General features: G+C 47.4%; 1 protein-coding gene across 1 annotated transcript in view; it reads left to right on the forward strand.

Annotated features, from left to right (window-relative positions):
- Positions 1–24277, forward strand: part of itga9 (integrin, alpha 9) — a 50921-nt gene that overhangs the window by 13733 nt on the left and 12911 nt on the right. The window contains exons 11-19 of the mRNA XM_079363565.1: positions 897–991; positions 1949–2039; positions 2347–2392; positions 2502–2656; positions 5010–5170; positions 18858–19010; positions 19674–19750; positions 21140–21287; positions 24182–24268. Coding sequence (XP_079219691.1) covers positions 897–991; positions 1949–2039; positions 2347–2392; positions 2502–2656; positions 5010–5170; positions 18858–19010; positions 19674–19750; positions 21140–21287; positions 24182–24268 — 1013 coding nt within the window. The remainder of the gene's footprint in view (positions 1–896; positions 992–1948; positions 2040–2346; positions 2393–2501; positions 2657–5009; positions 5171–18857; positions 19011–19673; positions 19751–21139; positions 21288–24181; positions 24269–24277) is intronic.

Consider the following 24277-nt stretch of genomic DNA (forward strand, 5'->3'; position numbering starts at 1 on the left):
TCCTGTGTCGTCTGGCGAGTGATGAAGTCGCAGAGTTTGTAAATGTGGTCTGTCGGAGAGGCTCCGTTTTTACAGACGTTACGAAGTGACAAGAGGGGATGTCGAGAAAATATCACCCTCTTCTACATGTGTGTGCACACAGTTATCCTGACACACGCCGAATAATCCAGCCACACACACACACACACACACACACACACACACACACACGTCGGTTTTCCAGGCTCTCATCAGTCTCAAAGTCGAGACTGGAAGCTGCTGCCCGGTTTCATCTCTGTGGGAGAAACGCTTCGAGGCTTTCAGCCTGGCACATGTTTGTGTGTTTGTGTGTGTGTGTGTGTGTGTGTGTGTGAGGAGAAAGATGGCTGCTGGGAAGCATAACTCATCCTGCAACTCGTCGCTCTCTCTGTGTCTGGAGCGCCACACTGACAATCTGTGATTTACAGATTACAGACAAACTGCTCCCATTTAATTTGAGAACTGCTGTAGAAAGTCAGAAAACACACGTCTCGCTCACTTCTGCTTCTTCATCATCGGCTTAATTAATGCAACAAATGAAGCCGTTCTTTGTCCCATGTCTGCTGTGGTATGTGCACCGCTCGACCCGGAGGTGTTTTGGTTTATAAAGAGAAGGTTTATATATGGCCTCGCTGTGGAAAGGGGATAAGGAGACGTTGTTTTCTCTTGCCAGCACTTTATAGTCTTGTTTCCACTCGCTCAGAGGTCGCACAAGTTTTTACGGCCACTAACAACACTTAATTGTCTATTAGGAGTCTTACTGTAACTGCTTGTTTCCCAGGCGCTGGCCAGCTGAGAGTAAACAGAAGGCATTCACAAAAAACAAGCCGTCGTGAATGTTCTTATGTCGTGAACGTCTGCTGCTCGTTTTTCTTTAGATGTCGCAATAGGAGCGCCTAAAGAGGACGACTTCGCAGGAGCTGTTTACATCTACCACGGCGACGAAACGGGAATCATCAACAAGTACTCCATGGTAAGATGTTTATCTCCTCACGTCATGAAACGTTCAAATATGATGTGGTTAGCGAAGTAGGATGATCATCACCCACCTTCCTTCAGATATAATATTTCTCTGTAGCTCCACCGAAGCGGGCTGAGCGTTGATGAGAACCATGTGTTCACCATGCACGCTGAGGTAGCTGAGTAATGTGTGGTAAAGTCGCAGGTGGTGTTGTAGCCTCAGGAACACACAGGAGACGACGACCCACGCGGCTTTAGATGAGGAACCAAGCAGATCTGCGTGGGAACGTTTTTCCACTTTTAAAAAAAACTACCTCCACTCCCGAGGTCGGCGTGCGTGTGGAGCAGTCTTTAAGCTTTTATTTTAAACTTTTTGATTAAATTTGAAGGTGAATACAGGACGGTTGATCAGACGTGTGTGTGTGTGTGGTGATAATGAGCAAGCAGAAAGAATCAGACAAAGGAGAATTAAATGGAACGAAACAAGAGAGAAGTTTACCATGTTTCTTTAAAGAGGACATATCATCCCCCTTCTCTCCACCTTTTCAAACAGCGCCCCCTGTGGTCTAAATAAATCATCTGTGCTTTGGTCCAAATACGACATGAATCAAGCAGCAGAGGAGGTTTGTGAGCCTGTAGAAACCAGCTCCCTCAGAACGCTCCGTTTTGATGTGTGTGTCTCTTTAAATGTAATAAGCCCCGCCCCCTGAGTTCTCCCAGTGTGACATCACTCCTTCACTAGCAAGAATAAAAATGTTTTGCTCCAGGCTGTGGGTGGAGATACCGGAGGAGGGTAAAATACAAGTAGCATCAAGCTAACTCTGCGCAAGAACGCTAGCAAGGAAATATTCAAACAAATCATCGATGAAAAGCTGCAAAATGTGTCTTTGAATTTAAAAAAAAAAACAGGTTTCTTTCTTGTTGGCCCTCACGTGTGTTATTTGGCGGCGGCGGGTGTTATCTGTTACAGAAACTGTCAGGACGCAGCGTTAGCCCTGGCCTGCAGATGTTTGGCCAGTCGATCTCAGGCGATGTGGACATGGACGGCAACGGATACACAGGTAGGTTCAAACCAGAGGAGATGAAAAGTTTAGCTTTCCAAAATCACATCAAGAGAGTTGCACAGAAACATCAAACAGGAAAAGGAAGAGATTGTTAAATATTTAGTTTTGCAGCCTCATGGTTTCTGCAGAGACTCGTGATAGAGGCATCTTGTTTACTGCATTCCTCAGCTGACACTCAGACTCGGCCTGTCAGACAGTTTAAGTCCTCTGTGCATTGTTGTGGATTCGCAGGTGTAAAGAGTGCTTTAAGCAGATACTACCCTGGTGTCATATCGACTCAGTGGTGTGCATGTCTTTGTTGCAGATGTCACCATCGGAGCGTTCATGTCAGACAGTGTTGTGCTGCTGAGGTGAGTCACTGTATCATTTGTGACCCTGCTGTTTCTCTTTGTTTACCTCCTGTCTCGTCTTAATCTCCGGTTTCTCCCGCTCTGTGTTCCCGTGTGTGGGTTGATGTAGGACGCGGCCTGTCATTACGGTGGATGTCTCCATCTTCCTGCCGGTCTCCATCAACATCACTGTGCCGCAGTGCCACGATGGCCAGCACCACCAGAACTGCTTCAATGTCACCGTGTGCATGCGCTTCAGGGGGAAACAGCTGCCCGGACAGATAGGTGAGACAAAGACCCGACTCAGCCACTCAAACAAAAACATCACAATCGGTTAATCTGATTGGTCAGATTTCACTTAAAGGAGACTGAATGTTGAAGACCATTTGTTTTTTATTTAAATCCAAGCACATCACATCTGCTTCAAATTTGCCTCAGCTGCTCCACATCTCTCCTTTGTTTTCTGTGATAATTCATTTTTCAAAATGATTCTGTAAAACATCAACACGTCGGCCGCACTCTGACCTTTCAAACGACGCGTCAATTGGCTAATTGCCACCTTAACTTCCTTTTCCTGTTTCCAGCCTAAAACAGCTAACACAAGTTAGCACGATATTTAACGATGGGTCAGATGAAGGGTGAGACAGGTGGATGTATGCGAAGGTAACGATTATGATGGGAGAGGATGGACTGAGGGAGACTCAGGATGGCGTTTCTGCCCGAGCTGATGGAGGATTGTGCTCCTGATAGAAACATGAACTAACTTTTGAAAGTCACATTGAAGTTCTTTTAACTTGTTATTGGAAGCGCTGAGTTGAAGAGGGAAGTCCTGGCTGTTCCAGTTATGTGCTGTATGTCTTGGCGATCAGCACCCTGGCACAGTGAACTTCTGAAACCAAACTTTTCAGCTGTCATTGTGTGTTTCGAGGAATTCAAAGTCACACTACTTGAACTTTAAATCTTTTAAATTGGGCAAAATGTAAACATGATCCCGCTGAGAAATCTTCCTGCAGGCTCGGAGGCAGTCAGCGCGGTTAGCCTTTGGCCTCGGCGTCGGAGCGTTTGGCCGACCCTGCAGCCTTCGCTGACTGGCTGGAGGGTGCGGTCCTGTTCCAGTGTTTGGGTGTGGTCACTCACAGCCCCCCCTCCAGCCCAACCCCAGGGGAGCAGGAGCCCTGTTGTGACGTAACGAGCGTGTCCTGGCTCTCAGGAATAAAGCCCCTCTGTTTGGCCGTCTGGAGAGCAGCATGGAAAGTGCAGCAGCATGTGTTTAATGAAGCCTCCTCTGGAGTGAGCTCACGGCCTTCCCTCTGTTGGAGCGGAGGAAACAGGGAGGCTTTGGTGCAAGTGGGGTGTGTTCGCCGCCCTTCTCACTGTTTTACCAGTGTGACACCCTCCTGAAGCAATTACTCCAGACTGAGGCTGATTCATTCGGAGGAGGGCGGAGCTTAAAGGGCCAGAAACCCATGTACGCTTTTCCTGGAAGTGTTAGCAATGTTTGACATCACGCTTACGATTCTTCAATTCCAAATAGATTTGAAGGAGCTCTCACTTACGGCCAGGGGTGGAACCAGCAGGAATGTTGTTTTCTTTCACAGAAATACAACCTCTGGACCAGCGGCTGGAAAATTAATTTCCTTTTTCCCCGCTAATCCTCGTCTGCTCACCTGAAGCGGAAAAAAAGAAATCTGCACAGAAAGCTTCTAGGCTGTCAGCCGTCTGTCTCATGGGCACAGCTTGGAAGCAATAACTCAAACGACCTTAAATAAGAACGTTTTATTCTCTAGATTATGAACCCGTGATTAAGTTTATGCTGTATTTATTCTGATGAATAATCTGATGAATAATGGGACTTGGGTTGGGAACTGGAGGGTCTCCTGTTCAGGTCCCGATGCGGACCAAAATATGGAAGTTGTTCTGGTAGGTGGAGAGGTGTCAGACCAGACCGCTTCTTTAGCACTTCCAAGGTGCCCTTGAGCAAGGCACCAGCTCAGGAGGCGCTTCCAGTGGGCGTACCAGCCGCACTCTGACATCCCTCCACTAGTGCATGTGAGTGCGGCCCCCTCGGGGATGAATAAAATATATTATAAAAAAAAAAAAAAAAAAAGGCTGCACCAATCCAACGTTTTGATCCGACACCAAAACAAACACCGATCCCATCTGATAGCGTATGTTACATGTTATATAAATCACCCGTGTTCCTCACGGCGAGGATGAGACTAATCAGTCAGCTTGTCATCGTGAAACATGAAACACCTGCAAACCGATGAAAGTCTGTATCTGACAGCAGGATGGGATCACTGCTGCTGTCTCGGCCTGAAGCCCTGCTCAGCTCAGCTCGGTGTTTTTCGCCTGTGGGTGAATGATTGTGCAAAACGATGATGTTAAATCTTTCATAAACAACACGACACAAAAGGGCTCTTGTTAAGTCGGAGTGCAATCAGATGATTCGACCAGAAAATGTTCCCATCTTCCCTCTGACTCACATTCACTCACCAGAGATAATTCATCTCTCCCCCCATGTTTTGATGGCAATCATCAGAAAACCAAACCCTGCATACTCCACGTGTTTCTCCAGATTATCTTTGCTCTGCTGTCAGTTAGCGTGAAGTCGAACACTGTTTTCCTTTCTTGTCAGATCTGCTGTATAACCTGACAGCTGATGTGGATAAGCGGCAGAAGAGCCAGCCTTCCCGGGTCTACTTCACCCAGAGCGGCTCCCAGATCAGCCAGCTGAGCCAGCAGCTCAGCCTGGAGGTTGACAGGGAGGAGTGCCAGCGCTTCACCGCCTACGTGAAGGTAAGGAGGGGATGATGTGGCGTTAGTGCGTGTGTGTGTGTGTGTGTGTGTGTGTGTGTGTCCTCAGCTGATCTTTCCCATGACCCTGATCTCTCTCTCGCTCTCCTCAGTGTTGACGCTTGATATGGGATATTTGCTCCTGTGGTTTGTTTTTGGTCGGAGCGTCACACTTTGTATGTTGACAGTGTTGATGTTTTCAGTGAGCTGGATTTTTTTGCCGCCCTTTCCACTCCCAAATCTTTCAGCCGAGGGCCCGCTCTGGTTTTATAAATCTTAATGAGCTAGCAAAGTCTTGACCTGCTGCATGCATACTTCCATTAATCAATATTTGACACCAGCTGTTCCTGTCCTGTGAAAGAGAGAGCCCAGCGAGTCGATTAAACTGGATGACGAGTGTCAGCTAAAATGGAATTGAAATAATTTAATTGCACAAAAACGTGTGTAATATTTGGTGATCAAATACATGAAATTGAGCAAATATTGGTTTCTATAACTTCTATTTTTGCTTCGATCTGCTTTCATTTGACTGGTTTTGCAGAAACTTAAATGTTCATGTGTTAAACTGAGGCCTGTCACACATCACATGGGGGGTGTGAAAGCAGTAGCAGCTGTAGCCGAAGGTTCTGGATCAACAAACTCCTGCTGGGAAGCTCCCAGTGTCTTCCTGCTGGCTGAGGTCAAAGGTCACATTCAGGCGTTCGATGGTCTGTGAAACAGCAGAGCACGCAGCTCGAGTGTGCGTCTGCAGAGACGGACAGGAAACAGAGTCTCCTTTGTGGTCACATAGTCCCTCTATTGTGTTCCTCCGCGTGGCCTCGGAGAGGGACCCCGTCCTGAGGGGCCCCGTCCTGAGGGGCCCCGTCCTGAGGGCCCCGTCCGGGTTTCACCTCCTGAAACACAGAGGCCCCCCGCTGTAAATTTCACAGGCATGCTGAAGCTGTGCTCTGCAGGCGCTCTCACAGTGGGAGGCTGCCTCTCCTCTTTCCACCTCTCAGACGATAATGACAGTACATCACAACACACACACACACACACACACACACATCACGGTTATGAGTCTTACGTGTGTTTATTGAGCTCTTCAGTAAGGATCCAAGAATCTAGCAATTAAAGTTTGACTCTCTCTGTCTGAGTTTGTACCCACACATCTTTAACAGGCGATTAGTCGTGTAAATTAGAGTTTCAGCCCAAAGTTAATCCGACATTTCAGCGCTTAAAAAACCAAACATCCTTCCTCAGGTCGCTGGGTGGGCGAGTGAATTATCTCTCAGACTTTTTTAAACGTGTGTGGCAGCTCTCTTGCTGTGAGACGAACACACTTGTACTTAAAGTGTCCCACGTCAGGAGAGACGCCACGTCATGGGGGAGCTGTGTTCTGGCTTGACTGGGGACATTTTGGACGGAGGTCGATGAGGATCTGCGCTCGCAGAGCCCAGAAGCCTCACAGGACGTGAAGGTGTGGCACCTCTCTGTTTACAGGCTGAGTGATCCTCCATGATGTGTGAAAAGTAAAGGGGACAAAGATTATGACCTGACAGGAGTCTTCCTCCTCATGTGCTACTTATCGAACCTCGAGAGAAGAATCACCACGATCACAGACGATCGAGTCGAGTCTGCCTGACCAATCAGATCGCTTATCTCCCTCACGCGTCTGCCCACATGAGCCAGTCCTCCCATTCCCCAGAAGAGGCATGCTAATGGAAACCGGCTGGTTTCTCCACTACACCCCCGAGGGGGTAACGCACCCCCGCCCCTCCCTCGGCTCGGCTCGAACATGCAGTGAAAAACGCCGAGCCTCGCGTCACAGCGGGAGTTTCTGGGCTGCTGTTGTGTCAACTGGAGCTGCACGCTGGCGCTGCTGATGGAAAACCCTCGCGTCAGGGTCGACTGCTCGAGCCGTGTGCTGCTCTGAGCCCCTCTCACGTTCCTAACTCCTCTGACCATTCCTCGACCCCCGTTTGTTGTCATTTTAAATAACAGAAACACTTTGGAAGGGCCTCAGCTTCGCGGCTAAACTTAACAAAGCGTGGTCGCACTTTTATTTGCTCAAGCATGCAACAGGACTCGATAAGGAGTGGAGGAGATCCCGTCGCGTTGAGAAAACAGAACAGAAGCTAATAGCTCAATCTGAAACGCGTAAATTCTCCTGAAATTATGCAAGTTGATCATTTTAAATGTGTTTTCATTGGCTTTGACTTCCAGCATACCAGCCCTCCAGATGGTCTTTGTTTGGTTATTTTTAGCTAAATAAACTCCACGCTGGTCTTTTTTTTTTTCCCCTCCTCAGTTGTACCTCACAGTTCCGAGCAGCGATGACTGATTGATCATTCGGGTCCAGATGACCAGGGGTGCAGTGTGTGTGAGCAGGGAATGAGTCACTGAACAAAAAAAAACAACCAGCAGCTTTCTGCGCTGGATGTGTCGCATTAAGTTACTGTGAATAACGTGCGTGTTTTCTGCTGTGGCTGAGCCGTCACGGCACGGAGAGAAATAGTTGGAGGTTTGAGATCTTATTCACGTTCGACTGGACGCCTTGGCAATCAGACTATCATTATCATGGCATCGAGGACGGAAAATCTCTTACGCAGGGTGAGTGTGGAAAGTTGAAGAGTAGCCAGCGCAGGAAGGCTTGATTAGATTATTTTAAGCTTTACACACTCGAAGAATTCAATCCTGATTTGGCCTCCCAACTCTCGGGAGGCACGGCTGCTGTCAATACGATGACTTTACTGCCCCGATCCTGATCAGGCTGCCTCTGATGGAAACAGCCAATGAGCAGCAAGCAGACCAGGAAGTGTCAGCCACCAGATAACGTGCACACATAGCAGCGTCTTCTCAGCCTGGATTTTATCACAGAAAGCCTTGTTCACAAACGCCTCGAAAAACCAGACGAGGCCGCACAGTCCTGGAGGCGGGACTAAAGTCCAACCTGTGGCTACTTTACCTGCGTGCACGCCATTCATCACTCTCCCCATCGCTCCCATTCCTCCACTCTCCTGTCTCTCCAATAAATCTTAAAACAAACCTCCTGAAACTTTTGAAGCTGAACAAACACTTTTTTTTTTTTCTCTCAGCCCTTATCTTGAGTTTATTTCCTGTCAGAGCCCTTCTGTCTGTTCTGCACGAGGATGGTGAGTTGACTCAGTCACACTTCTACCTTTAGAGCAAGACCGCAAACAAAGCTGAAAACAAAATTGCTGAGCTCTTTGTGCATGCTTTATGTTGAGTGGAGGACCATCAGGTTCCTTCAGATGTAACGTCAACATTACATCGTTACCTTCGTCCTACTCTAAACTTTGAAGCATTAATTATTCATTCTGTGAAGCACTATTTAGACGTCGGCTGGCTCTCACAGCTCACTTAGCCGTGATTTATGCTTGTAAGTATTCAGATGTTCAGCACGTCTTCCCTGATCACATCGTCCGGCGTGTTTACATCTCGGGCCATCTATCCGTCGTCGTGAACATGTTTTTCACTCCGGCGGTCCCCGTCGCGGCAGCCAATCGCAGCGCACGTGCGAGCTCTTGGAATGGTGCCAGGAGGCAGCTCCATTTGTGGTGGTGAGTGGTATTGTGTATCTCCGCGGACTCATCACAGTCTCCGAGGAGGAGCTAAAATAAGCCGTTAAAGCCCGGCCTGTAACAGTTGTCTGTTTAATTTAGCTCGTAAAGTATCCCGCTCACTACCCCCCCCCACCCCCCCTTTCTCTGGCCTATATTCACAGAGTATGCAGCCTGTACTGTATCTCATGCAGCCCTCCTAACATTTGCTGTGCACAAACCAGCTATTTAAAGATCCATCAAACTGTAGTCGGATGGCTGCAGCGTTTATTGGTGCATGTGTGGGATGAACATCTATCTGTCAGAGCTTAATGCACGCAGGCCATCGCCAGTCTGACGTGACCGAATGGAAAAACTGAACACATGTTGCATTTGAGGGATCCGACGCGTGAGATTTTCAGACTGAGCGGAGGAGCTGATGGGGACGCGAGGATCAACGTTTTACCTCCCGTCACTCTGGGCGAAAACATCGATCAGTTCACAACAAGAGAAAGCTTCACGGCTCCGCTTGTAACCGCGGTGCGATGTGGTCATCTCACCAGGTCGCTGATGTTTTCAGCACTCAACCAGCGCCCAGCGATGAGTGAAGAAGCTTTCACGTTGACACCGACCACAAATATCCAGCATATCAACCCTCTATCTTTGAGCTTTTAGTGTCTAACAGTAAATAATGTCTCTTAGAGGACGGGAGCACTCTCCTCCTCTGCGATAAACAACTCGCCTGACAGTCCTCAGCTTTTGTTATTCAGTGAAATACGAAATCTGTTTGACCTCAGTTGCCTCTCCAAAGATAACCTCCGAAAGTACAGCAGCACTGGCGCTGCATTTCAAGGTATTCTCTATGAAGACAAAGACGCCGTCTGGCACGTGGGACCTGGAGCCGGGCCGCTGCCACACTGCCGGCTTTGTTTGCCTCTTTACAGTTCAACAGAAACGTGCAATTCCCCTGACACCGTTCCCCTGGTTTCATTTACCCTGGGCCAAGAGGGCTGATACAATGAAAGTATATAGCAGGAAGTTAATCAACCCCAGCTGGCTTCTATTACAAATGGCAGCCTGTCAAGCTCCTATTTTTAAAGAATTTAAAGGGGAAGAAAGTGAAAATACTCTGTGCACAGTGACAGTAAATCCAGTGGAAAATATCCTATATAACGTCATGTATGTATAAATTCAGATTTAAGTGCGAGCGTTTTCTGCAAGGATTAAGGTTTATAGCATTTACTGGAAGCTAAAGGCGAGCTAGCCGGGCTAATTTTAGCTCAGGGTAATGTTTTGGTCAGGATTTCCCTACATGGTGGTGCCAGACTGAACTTCACACAGTTCTTCTCGGGGCGAGTGCGCAGCCTGCAGACTCTTGTGACGTCACGGTAAGGAGCGTTAATGTGATGTAAGCCGAGTGTTTTTGGCCGCACGCTCATGTGATGCGCTCTGTGCCGTTGCCATGGAGAATCCGTCCCGTCGTTACTCACACTGAGACCAAAGGTTGGGACCGATTTGATGATTTGTTGATTTTGGCCGCAGAGCATGCTGGGTAAAATGTTTCCGCAGTCTTTTGGCCGCTCTGCTGCCACTCGATGCTACCGCAAGGCAACGTAATGGGTGGCCAAGTCTGACCACAATGAAAGAGTCTCTCCTGCCATGTTTCCCACTTCCACTGCAGAGGAAACATGTCTGTGTCTGTGTGTGTGTGTGTGTGTGTGTGTGTGTGTGTGACTGAAAGGCTGTGATCACTTCTTTAAACTTCTGCAAACTGACCCCCAGTGGATTGTTTACACATGATCGCCTTTAAATGGACCCTCGTGAGAACCTTAAATGTTCTTTATGCCTTTAAAGCTCTGACCTCTTTAAATGACTGAAACAAGGTGAAAACACACTGACGCAGGACTGTGGAGTCAGAAATCAGGGAGAGAGAGAGAGAGAGAGAGAGTGAAGAAGGACGAGCAGGAAAGAAGCCAGAGGTCAGATTTGAACCCGGGTCGCGTCCTTCAAGGACGACAGCTTCCTGCACGCTAACAAACCACTCGGCTAACTGACGTTTGTAATCTCGCTGCAGGATCAGTGTTTGCATGTTAGAGGTTGAAAAACAAGTCGCTCTCCATGAGGTGGTCAGATTGAAGCGTGTTGACTCGGAGCTGGCGTGGACCGCTTCCTCGGATCTGAAAATGACGTAAAGATGAACTTTAATACCAACAAATGAGCTGCAGACATCAAAGGGTTAAACAACCCTGCGATGACCCTGTTGTCATTTCCCACCACTTGACCCGTTTGTTAATACGAGCTCGTATATTTCTGATTCAGTCGCGTCAACACCAAACTCTGCTTCCTGTGAGAACAGGAAGTGAAGCCAGAGCATACACAACACTTGTGTTTACGTCCTGCGGCGCCCGTGATCGGCCCTCGTTAGAAAGATCTGACCAACGTGCGAGAGCCGTGCTGCACTTTTACCATCTGAAAAAAAAACCCACAATGGCTCCAACAATAACAGTGAAGCCAAAGTGTCCCAGATTGTGTGCGCTGTGACGACATCAGCAGCAGGAAGCATCTGGAGCGCTCCTCTCTCGCCAGGATGGAACCGGCTCAGACATTTCGAGCTGCATGCATCACCTCTTTTTAAAATGGGTTTGAAAAGCAGCGTGCACGTTCAACTATCACTACAGGGAGCAAAAACCAGCAGCTGACTTCACAACCGTGCTGTAGAAGAAATCTCTTTTTGGAGGCGGATTGTGCTGCTGCAATTAATGACTCGAGAGTTAAGATAACGAGCTTCCTGTTTATGCACAGAGAAGCTTTATCAGGACGTGGAAGGGAGTTCATCTCTCACAGGCAGGAAGTCTTCAGACGCTTGTTGTTCTTTCTAAACAGCAACAACATCAGGAATAGAATTATGATGTTTTACTTTTAAAGGAGTTTGACCCCCAAAAAAATGCAGCAAAATGTCACAGTAAATCAAAATCAAAGCTTTGTGTGAGTCATGTTTGATGGCAAAGTATTTACAAAGATGTGGGAGTGTGACCCTGTGCTGGTCAGCCATGAGCTCCACCCCCTTTTCCCATTCAGGGGTCGCCGGGGGTTCACCTGTCAATCACAGAGCTGACACGTAGAGACGGACAACCAGCCACATATTAACATGATTCACACCTACAGACAGAGTCAGCAGGTAACCAGCATGATGTGTTTGGACTGTGGGAGGAAGCCAGAGAGAAGCCACACATGCACTGAGAGAACAAGCAGACACACAGAGAAGCTGATATCCATCAGTCGTCCTTTGGCCAGATGTTCTTTAGTGTCATCGAGTTAAATATGAGACCATTAACGTCCAGCTGCAGAAAAATGATCATTCTTCTATTTGTGTCTGTTTTTTGTTTCCTTGTTTCCTCTTCTTTTTGATTTCTTCGTCTCCTTCTTCTGCCCTATTATCATTATTATATAAGTCTCCTTCCATTATTGTGTGATCACGCTGCATCAGAGACTTAATGAAGGGTGACTAAAGCCACCTTGTTTCTATTTCATCCTCACTTCTCAAGGCCCCAAATCTGCTTCCTTAAAAGGACCTCTTCTGGATTCTTCTTCTTCTTCTGCAGCCCGTGTGTGTGTGTGTGTGCGTGTGTGTGTGTGTGTGTGTGTGTGTGTGTGTGTGTGTGTGTCCCCGCTGTGACTCCACGCTGAGTCTGTCAGGTTACAGAGGAGATCAGCGATGGGGGTTAAAGGTAGATAGAGACGACGACGATGATGATGATGATGATGATGATGATGGAGGTCCTGCAGGTCGAGAATTTGTGGAATGAAGGGATTTAGCTCAGAATGATTTCCCTTCGGTTCTGCTTCTGTTTCTGCTGCATCTATTTCCAGCCTCGAGGTCGTTCTTCTTGCTAATGCTCTTAAATGATCCGTCGTTATACGACGCTGAAAATAGCCCAACACAAAGGAGGCGTTGAGGCTCCTTCAATGTGGGAGCCGAGTGAGGAGGAGCTGAGGTCGGAGGGAACACATCTGTGTGTTTATGGCTGCCTGGCTTTGTTTCAGACGCTGATATTACACTGATTCAGCTTTCGTTAGCGTTGGCCTTAAATCAAGTTGTTGTTGATGGAATGCAGTAAAAATAACACGCTGATGAATTCGCCGTGTTCGAGCAGTAAACCTGTTCCATGTGCAGATCTCCACCGGGGGAAGAGAGGCACCTTTTCTCTCTCTCTCTCCTCCTTTTTTATAAATCCCAGCTGTGGTTTTTACTGTCCAGGGGTCAAATGTTGAATGCCTTCTTCATGATGCATTCAAGGCCGTAAAAGTTTCCTGTAATTTGTGTTTACGTGAACGCTGTGTTAAAAAAAAAGCCATAAATTGAGCACGCCTGGATCCTGCAGGGAGACGGAGATGTGTATCTGCTGATCTGCGGCGCTGGGACCCGTCTCACCGACGGGACGCAGCGCTGCGGTGTCAGGTTTTAGGATTCGTGTTTGGAGGGTTTTAAAATAGGACAGCGTGTGTGTGTGTGTGTGTGTGTGTGTAGTTGGTTGTGTGTTGGTGATGCGTCCTCGTGTGTGACAGTACACATGGTTCACGTTTCCTGTCAGTTGAAGCGATGGCGCGCCGCTCTTCAGTTTGAGCCAGGAGGAAATATGCGCTCGCTCGCGGGAGACGTTACAAAACACGGCCGACATGTGGAGCAGCACTCGGCCTCTCTGCAGGTTTGGATTCAGGTGATGGATGTCGTTGGGTCAAACATGCAGATATACTCACGGGGCTGCTCAGAAAGGAAGCTTTTTTTTCCCTTTTCTAATCATGACATTGGATCTTTTGAGACGACGAAGCGTGAACAAGCTCGCAGGCGTCGCCTTACATTTGCTTTCTGCATCGTAATGTAACTCTAGAACGACCTCCGTTGGAAACGTCTGGTTTCTTTGTGTTTTAACGCAGACTGTGATTTATCAGCTCGGTGTTTGAATCTGGACCAACATCTAAGAATCACTACAGATCCAGTGTTTTAAAGTGGACATGAGGCGGCCTCACGTGTTGGAGTAAACATGGCTCATGTTGAGCGGGAACAGAAATCAAAGCGGCTCATACTTTGTGTATGACTGCTCGTCTGCTGATTTCACATTACTCAGAAACGTTTGGTTTTGGACCGACTGAAGGTAATGAAAGTCGAGTGGCTTCACGTTGTCTCTCAGAACAAGACTCTCTGACTCATGACATTATGAAAGGCCAGACAGCTTATTCAAAGCTGCTGTAATCTTTTCTTTATTGAAAAATGAATCTGATGGTTCTGAATGTGCAACTCCTCTGGGCTCTGTCACGAGCTCCGTAACGAGGAACATCTCCGTGCGTTAATACGGCCGGCTGCTCGGCGACAAAACAAGGAGAGGAAAAAACACATAAAGATCACTTCTGACCACTCTGCACTCATTGCAAATGGATGACCTCTGACCTCTGACCTTAGAGGAAGAAGGAGCAACATTTCACACATAAAGCAGAAAGTCATGACTGTGTACAACGAGGGAGAAGCTGTGTTTGTGTATGAAGCTGTTTGAGTTTAAAGTCGAGAGAGAAAAGAAGAAGAAGACGCTCGTCGGATGTGTCTGCTTGCATTTTGTAACTCGCTGGATTTGTTCCGTTGGCAGCTTCACGCTTCCTCCTCTCGCTCCGAAGACTCGAGCACATAAAGTGGGACGTCGCTGATTTGCCACATGTGCTATTAAAGTTTGCAGATCCAGGAAGATGTCAATAGAAAAGCCACCATTGTTGGCCATGTGATCGTGTTTAACAGATCCTCAGTTGGACGTCGCTCTTTCCTGCTCGGATTCTTTTTTTTCTTTTTTTTTACATCTGCTCCCCGGTGCTGCTCGGAGCAGCTGCTTTCAGGTTGACCTGCAGTCGGTTTGGCAGAAAGTTGCACACTTTAAACGGCAGACTTTGTCTCACTTCATCACTTTTTTTTTTTTTTTTCCAAGGACAGGCAGAGATGAGCTGCTGAAGTGCGTGTGTGCCATATGCTGCAGACATTACTGTAAATAACTTCAAGTTGTGCCTCAGTATACTCAACCCCGACCTCTGACACGCTGAGTGCATTCATCAACTCACTGAAAAAGCTCTGAACTCGACTCCCTCACGTTCAGCCTGAAGTGGCCTCGACCTGCAAGAAATCCTGCAAACCTCCATTGTCCTTATAAGGAGCTGTGTGTGCAGCATCCACTCAGGAGTTAATAAAGACTTCCCGTGAGCGGGCTGAGGGCTGTACGCTTTGGTAGGGAATGGTTTTGGCTGAGAGACGAGCTCTTGTGTGTTTCAGCCAAGCGTGGGGCGTTTTGAAGATCAGAGCCTTTTGCAGCCTGACGTCATCCAGCCTCCCTGCACCCACCAGAGAAGTGCTGCTGGAGAAGTCTTTCCATCATGTTGATCAGACGAGTGTGTGAGAATCAGAGGCTGCAGCCCGACACAGAAAGAGAGAACAAAAACTTAAACTGGAAGCAGCCGACTGGATGAAATCTGAGTTATTTATTAAAGGAGCAATCGATGAGATATCGACTGAAATAAAGCAAACAGCTAACACATGCAGCAGAGGGAGATATTAGCATGCTAAGGTGGGAAAAACGCTGGGCTGTAGCTAATAAATGGGTCCTGAGTGTGAACATAAACACTGGGGTTGTATCTTGGCAGGGACCTCGCTCCGCAGAGAGGGGTGAAGGTTTGATTCCCAGCTGTTTTCTTTAAAAACAAGCAGAGAGGCAGGCTGTCGTCCATCCTGTGAGCTGACTAAATGAACGAGCGTTCAGGGAGGAAGACTTTGGATCGAGAGCGTCATAAAGATCACCAGCGCTGTAATGTGTCGACTCCAGGTTCCAAATGTAAGGCGGGAAAATGATGGAAAACCCTGACTGTGAATAACCTTCATCTTCTTTAAAGCCAGTAAAGTCCGATATTTAAATCTCGCAGTTTTGAAAATACAAGAGGTAAACACTGCAGGAGTTTTTAAAATCCTTCTTGGGGCCGTTTTATTTCTTTCATGTGAGAGAGAAAGAATTTCCAAAGGCAACCTCTCCTTCCTAAAGTCCACTCCGATTGAAATGACCTTTAAATAGCGCGCACATCTCTAAAAATCCTCGATGTGCTCCGACCCCGGCGACCTCTGTGTTTAAAAGGAGGATTAACACGGATGAAGCCTTTGAGCAGAAAATGAGCCGTCACAAGCTTCGGCTGCATGTGAGGAACAGTTGTTTGGTCTCTCTGCATGTAATGAAAGGGAGCAGGCAGTTAACACCGGGCCGAGCTCAGGAACTCCTCTGTTCCATAAATACAGAAATCAAACCGTGGATCAGGCGGGAGAAGGTGACGGGGGGGCCACGGGTGTGGACCCCGGGTGGGGCAATTGGCTGCACTGATCAAGGGATAATAAAAGCTGCACTGCCTCCGGCACTTGTGTTATAAACGTTCTGTGAGTTTTGGGAGCTCTCCAGTTCATTAGCAGCGGTGCAGTCTTGTGTTTGAAGCAGAAAGTGATCCTCTGTGTGCACAATAATAAACACATGGAAATCCCACAGCAGACGAGTTTAACGGAAATATTAGGCCTGTTTTCTTCTATGTGCATAAAAGCCTCTCTTGAAGCAAGAGGTTGAGGACGTCATTATGTCCCCGAGTCCTCCCGCGGCTCTTGAAAATGTGAGATAAGCGCTGGGACTTTGGGGGGCTGGAGACCCGAGGGATTCCCAGGGGGGTCGGTTCACTCAGAGGCCAGCGGACAAGGATCATTTCAAGCTTTCTACTTTAATGACCGCCGAGGGCCCTGAAAGTAGCACACATTGTGCACCATGGCTGACTGTACCACATTGTGTCATGTTACCTCCCAGCTGAGCCGACAAACTGCTGGAACAACACCGGCTCTGTAAGTGCAACGAGGCGTGAAGAGCAGCCCAGTGATGGATGCGGGGTCGACCTCGTGGGTCCGCCGCTCGGCCTTATTATGGACCAGATACTCCGATTCACTCTGTCACTTTTAATCACAGCTTCACCTCTCAGATGACTGATTGTTTGATTGATAGGGAGGAAATATAGCCAATCAATTCCTCAGATTTCCCGATTGCATCAGAAATGATTGATCCGACTTCCACACATCAAACAAGGTCCGATCACAGATTAAACTGTGAGTCGAGTCGTTGAATGGATGAGTGAGAACTAAACGCCTCGGCTTCGTGTCCCGATAAAGAGTTCAGGGTTTGAAAGACGATGTTTTGGAAACACAATCTTCAGGGTTTGAGGCCCTGCGCGGTCCAGAAAGTCTAAGACTAAGAGCGAGGCAGGATAGTTGTTTTCATTTAAAGATATAAAAGGGGACAAAAAAGTAAAGAAATGTTTCTTGAGCTTTTTACCAAATATATTTTCTACCATATAATCTGATTACACTTTGAGTTTCTCTTCGTTCAAATGTTCAAGATGCTTATTAGCTTAAATGCTAACAACGGTTTAGAGCCTGACAGATAAGTGATAGTTCGGGGCAGAAATCAATTTAACCGATTTATCTGCCGATATCTTTCTTTCTTTTCTATTTTCTTTTAAACATAGCGCCCTCTGGTGGCGAAAGAGACCTGTTGGTGTTATACATGGAGACTCAAAAGAAAAATACTGTTCGACTGTGTGAATAAATCGAGTGATATCAGTGAATTTCTGAGATGAAATTAGCCGATAGTGATCGTCACTGGATAAACTGGTGTGGCAAAGTGTTGAGCTCGGTACAGCTGTAAAAACTCTCTCTCTCTCTCTCTCTCTCTCTCTCTCTCTCTCTCTCTCTCTCTCTCTCTCTAACTCTACACGATGCGGTCGTCTCTTGTGGTTTGGTTCTGCTGGTCGAGCAGATAACAGTTTGGACTCGGGGCGAACAAATGAAACATTAAATTGATTAATGCTTTAATAAGCAGATTAAGATGTCAGATGATGATGTCGTTTCATCTGCAGCTTTTTTTTTATTTTATTTTTTATTTTTTAAGGATTCACCATTCTCTGACAAAACAGTGATTGTGTGCCCTCTCTTTATCAGTGAGCAGCACCGTGTCCAAATGTTTTTTTGTCTGTTCACGTCCTGCGCTCACGCTCGCTGCTTCCTGCTATAACTCTCTCGCTCTCTGTTGACGAGCTGGGTGGGTGATGCCCGCCTGAGGGAAGAGGATGGGCGGGTGGAAAAATCATACGATAACGGACGAAAGAGAGAAAGTGCAAAAGAGACGAGTGACCTCAGGAAAAAGCTTTTGTGTGTACTCAGCAGGTTGGGCTCCAGGTTGGGCGAAGGTACACGTTGAGCTTTTAATAGATCCTTTGCTGTTTCTTTGGCACCAACAGTTATAAAGACCGATTAATCCTCCAGCCGATATTAGCGCTTCGATATCGGCCAATTTTGTCACAGATATTCGCTGATATTACTCGACTTTTTCTCCAATCAAACAACATTTTATTTGAGTTCTGTTGTATTAAACTTAGCCGTTCTCTCTCACCAGCAGAGGGCGCCATGTGGATCACAACGAGCATCATCGCTGTCAGAGCGTCGAGCGATGATGCACGTACATGCTCAGAGTTTGTCTACGTCACGTCTTTTCCACGAGTTTGATTTACTGCATCTGAGGGATCAAAACATTTTTTTATCTATATATCTCGGGAAAGAAAGATATCGGTCGTTATCAGCCTCAAAAATCCAATATCAGTCGGAGCCGAGCTTTGAAACAAAGACTCAGATGCTTCAAACAGCTGAGTGCAGCTCTGAGGAGATGAAACATCAGTATCTGCCTTTCAGCGTCTGATGAAGATTTCCCATTTAGCGCTCAGTTTTCATTGTTTCCAAACTTGATGCCAATTCAAACACTTCTCTTGTGGTCCCAAACGCAGCGATATCCCTCAGAGGCAGAGCCAGAATCAAACGTGTTTAAACTCCATGTGTGTGGTTTATTAGTATTCTTACATCTGTGTTGAAGCCGTCACATCCACACTGAAGATTATCTGCAGAGTAATCACTCTCTGCACCGAGCGCCGATTGGGAAAAGATGTTCAATTAGTGTAATCACCCAGGCAGCTGCAGGATCAGAGTGTGGGGTGGTGGGATGAGTTTGCTGATGTAGCTGTGTCGTTTTGTTTCCCCCCCCCCCTCACAGAAAGACGTTAAGGAGGTGTTCACGCCCATCACGTTCGAGGTGGCGTACGGCCTGGGGAAGCACGTTCTGACGGGGCATCAGGAGCGAGACCTGCCCGCGCTCACGCCGGTGCTGCGATGGAGGAAAGGAAACAAGATCGCAGTGAGGAATGAGGTGAAGACTGATTTTAAAATCCTTTTTAGTGACTGATTTTTATTTATTTTATTTTTTTTAAGAAGAAGAAATTTGCAAGGAAAAAGTTCTCTTAATATTGAACAAATAACGTGTAAAGTTCAGAGTGTTAAATCAAGATTTCCTCAGACCAGTCTCATTTTTTGTTTCAGCACATTTTCTTAAAATCTGACATCTTTCAGCTTGTTTTGAAATCCCTGATATTCTTCCCTCGGACCTCAGAAGGAATTTCAGGAAACGGCTCAAACTGAGGTTCTAACGATTTGGTGTTGGTTACCCGTTTATTATCGTCTGTGTTCGCTTTTCTTGAGTGGAATCCAAAGAAGACGGATTCATTTATTTTCTTTGCGACCACCTCTAACCTGCCCCACATGTGCTCCTCCGCCGTCTGAGCTTCATGGGAAGAAGAAAGAACGTAGGGATTTACGTCTCTCAGCAGCTTCAGCATCCGTTCATCTCCGAGTCATCTTCGAAACACCAAAGCTCTCCGCTCCACTTAAGTTTCCTTTCGGCCTCTGGCTGATCAAAGACGATTTGTCCTTCTGCTTGATCATCTGCTGTCTACAACACAACACTGCCCTCTAGTCTGCGCTCAGAGTCAGTCTGAACATCATGAGCTCATGCTCTCTCCCGTTTCCTCCTCAGACCTGGTTTGAGAAGAACTGCCTGTCGGACGACTGCGCCGCAGACCTGAGGCTTCACGGGAAGCTGCTGCTCTCTGGGTAAACACCTCACACACACACACACACACACACACACACACACACACACACACACACACACACACACACACACTCTCTGGCCTTCTTTCTGCTGCTGAGCGGAGGAAGCCAGCTGACGTCATAGGCCGAGTGGGTGTGGGTGGGGGAACCATGACGCATGCTTGGAGGATATCCATATGTTGTTCCATACTTAGGGAGTTCCCTCTTCTTTTTACGGTGTGTCTTTTTGCTTTCAGGACATTTAGAGAATTCACATGTCAGACCAGAAGAGCAAGTTTTAATCTTTTACATTTATTCTTATCAGGAAGATCCGACTCGACTTTAACGGGCAGGTTTGGAGTTTTTAAAGTGCAAACATCACAGTTTATTTAGACTGTATAAATATGGACGTCACCCAGAGGTTTCTGAAGCCGAACGATGGTGGACGCCATATTAGTAATGCTTTTTAAGGTGCTCCTCCACCTGTCAATCAACTTAGCCACGCCCCTAATCATGCATCATCATGCACATGTATGTATAACTCAGCGCCTTATTTCTATATATTTCAATGAGAGTGTTTTCAGCAGCAGACGGCCGCCTGGAGTAAAAAGCGTATTTCTCCTCGTGCTTGAGTTTTTTAAAAGAAGACGCCGTTGACGTGGCCGACGCTCTTTTCCAAATGTGCGATGCTACGCGTAGTTTTGCCGCCTACAGATCGTATCTTGTTTCTGTATTTCATCTGGTAAAAAAAACAGATCTCAAATAAAAAACACGCAGTAAAAGTAAGAGAGCCGTGTCGGTCATACAGCGGCTGTTGCCATAGAGACAGGACGGGCGTGTCCGTCAGCTGGACACCGGGCCTGAGTGTGTGCTGAGCTCAGATTAGAATTACTCCAGGTTCTGATATTGTAATTTAAAAACTGTAAGAAAAAGCGTTACCATGGAAATGTTATGCACAGACAAAATGATCCCAAGAATCATGTGACAAAAAGTAAAAAAAAAAAAAAATGGCTTCAACAGCCTGCAGAGGTCAAAGCTTTGACCTTGGGAGGCCAGTTTGCCTCTGACCTGGAGAGCTGATTCCAATCTGTGCTCAGCATGCGTAGGAGCACAGATGTGTTTGCAGTTAACCAGCATCAAGCCAAAAGGAGAGTGAAGACCGAGAGCTGATGTTCAAAAACACTTAAAGCCATTTTTTTTCGCTGACCTTTAAGTGGCTTAAGTTTAATTTGCTCCACGACTCGTCCAAACCTGCCGGCGCCCTGATTCAAAAGGAGGACGCCTCTCTTTGAGAAAGTCAAAATAAAACAAACTTGATGTCCTCGATGTGAGTCTAAATATTTATCCCACAGCTGCTATAAGAAATGTATTTAGTCTCTGAAAGGCGTCCTCTCTCTTCTGTTTGCTCAGCCTGCACAGCGGTCACCACTTGGCCCTGGGAGGAGTGAAAAACGTCTCTCTGAATCTGACCATCTCCAACACCGGAGACGACGCCTACGACACCAACATCTACTTCAACTTCTCCAGAGAAGTTTTCTACATCAACTTCTGGCAGCGGGTACGTCGCGTCCTCTCCCTCCTGCAGCGCTGCTGTTTGTCTCTGAAACGTGTTGATGTTGTGACTCAGCGACAGATGGATATCACAGAGGTTGCGTGTTTTGTCGTCCCCCCCCCCCCCCCCCCCCCGCTTTGTGACAGTTTGTTTTAAAAGACTGGAGGAGATTAAATATCAGGAGTGCAGTCTAAACAGTGAACGTGTCGGATCCTTTTTAAAGCCTGCAGCCTGCACAGATGAAGAGCAGGAGCTGTCACACGCCTCTCCACTCCTCCGTGTTGCATGAGATCAAAAACAGATCACACACTTCATATTCCCACATGCTCGACTTAAGTACTGTTCAAATCACGTTATTCACGTCCAAAACGCTCAAGTAGCCCTTCTAATACCCGTCAGGATGGCTGACCTCATCCCACACTGAAGCGTGACGAAATCCTCCGAGTGTCCTCCACGGTCCGTTTACATCTTCTGGTCCCGGCTGCTTTCTATAAATGACACCCAACGATTCCTCGTAAAGAATCTATTTTTTCATGCAGAACAATTCCTGACTAATTTCACTTTTTGCACTCACTGAACCCTGAAAAAATAATTTCCGCATTCCGTCGCTGTTAAAGAAATATCTACCCACAGACGTCCCACATTGAAGCTGAGAGTTTGAGTTTCACCTTCGGTCCACGCTGGATGGATTTCACAGCCTCCACCTCTGCCTCTGCTCGCGTCGCGTCGGGTCGCTGCAAAGAGGCCAGCTGGTCCGCTCACAGCCGAGGCACGCCACGTCAGATACCTGCCCCCCCCCCTCCCGTATCTGACCTCCTCATGTTCATCCTCCACTGGGCTTTGCACCCGTGTGATGGATACCAGCCTCTGCTTAAAGCGCACAACCTGTGTCTTGATTTAAAACCCCCCAACAAAGCATAAATTGAATTTGAACAGAACACATGCTGCAGGCAGATATTAGAAAAACACTGTTTGAGTTTCTGAGATAATCTAATGAAGTCAGCGTGGATCAGGTAACCAGCTGCTGCAGAGCGAAGTCAGGGTGGCCTGCTGCATGAAGAGGGAGCAGGAAGTGAGCAGTATGAGGGGATGAGAGCACGGAACCAATCACTGCAGCGTGCTCACTGCTGGAGGAGTCGGGCGTGATGAAGCGATGAAGGTCCGAGTCCTCGCCGTCGAGGGAACTCGTCCTCCCCTCACGGTGAAGTGCAGGCTGTGCTGTCGGCCTGTTCTTCCTGCAGCACAAAGCTGTGAAGATGATTTAGTCTCAGGAGGATCTTCACTCCTGCAGCAGCAGCTTCTGTGTTTTCTTCTTTTAAACTCTGAAATATGTCAGTTGTTGGTTTTAGGTTGATTTTGTTGAAAGGGAAAACGCTGGTTCACACATGCAGCTGAGAGCAGGAGACCGACACGTGACAACAAACGAGTCCCCTCTGTGTTTGTCTTAATGTCGATGCGAAGTGTGCTTCGACACATTCACGATATAGACCACACGTTAGCTGTTAGCTGTTAGCTGTGGAAACTAAAAAACTGAAAGGGCTTCATGTGTGCTTAAGTGCTACTGAAGTCTGAAGCAATGAGCGCTGTGGTTTAAATCCCAGAAATCAGGAATGCATCTGAAGAATGTGTGAAGTTGTGAAAACCAGTGAAAACACAAATCACTGCACTTCTTGGCTGTGAAGAGCTGAAGGTAGAGGTAAGCGCTCACACCTGAGAGGGCGATGACACCGGCTTGGAAAAGAAGTGAGCGGATTAAAAACAGCCGAGTGGATGAAGACGTGACGAGTCGTGCTCTCAGATGAACGTCGGGAAGCGTCTGCTAAATGAATTCGAGACATGCAGAGAATGCAGAGAATGGGTGTCCTGCGTGTGTTGTCCTCAGCTGTGACGTACGACTCCTGTCGACTCTTCAGCAGCACAAACAATCCTGCAGGTTTTTTGTTTTATGGTTCTGCAGTTTGTGAAACGCCCAGCATGTGTTTGCTCTCCCAAAGAGAAAGTAAGCAGACGTTTGTCCTTCTTCTCTGTTGCCCCATGTGTCCGACCGCTCTGCTCCCTGTCAGCAGCTGAGTGATGTGAGTGATGGGTAAATAGGCCCACTTCCCAAATCGGGGACAGGCCATGTTTGCACAGCAGCTCTGAGGAATACAGGAAATAGAGGAAATTCCATCATTGCCAGTTGTGCTCGGGGTCTCCACCTCCTCTCACAGGGCGAACGCTGGTCTGCATGCGAAGGGCACAGCTGCTTGTTTAAGCAGACTGGATGAAGGTTGAAGGCTCGGCCACACCCTGGACATGATAGCACCTTTAAATATGTCAGCCTTGGCACCTCCTTTTTCTCTCTCTCTTTTGGAAACATGTTGTAAACACAGAGCTGCTGCAGCCTCTGCACGCCGTGCGGTTTGTAAGACTTACATTAAGCCCCCTCCCCTCCTCTCTCTCCCATTCCTTTATCCTGGGAGCATCTCTGCTCTCTTTCATGCTCCCAGCAGAAGAAGCTCAGCCGGCAGCCTCCCAGTGAACTCTCGCTTTAAAGAATTCGTCCTCCTGGCCGGGTCCGGGCCGCAGTGTTTACACAGCGCAGCCGGTGAAGCTCCGTGTTGTTTAGACAAGCTTCCAAACACACATCCTGGAGGCTGTCCAATTACCCGCCCGCTAAGATGTGTGCGAGCCATCAAGGCTTCGTGCATTCTTCTTTTAACCTAATTTACAACTTCAACCTTATCTTTTACACAAAGCTATCTTTATTTTTTTTTCCCATGCTAGCGTATCTGTTTGCAGGTCGGATTGTTCTCGGCTTCCCGTCTTCTGTGTCTTCATCTCGTGTCCCACTCTGTCTCCAGTCTGTCTGTCTTTATCGGCCTCCTCTCACTCTCCGTCTATCTGTCCTTTTTTTGCAGGAAGAGAAGGGCATTTCCTGTGGACTTGTTGATTTGGACTTCCTCAAATGCAGCGTGGGATTTCCCTTCATGAGAGCCCAGACGAAGGTAGCTCAA

This window comes from Symphodus melops (genome assembly GCF_947650265.1).
Source record: "Symphodus melops genome assembly, chromosome: 15".
In the NCBI taxonomy this organism is placed as follows: domain Eukaryota; kingdom Metazoa; phylum Chordata; class Actinopteri; order Labriformes; family Labridae; genus Symphodus; species Symphodus melops.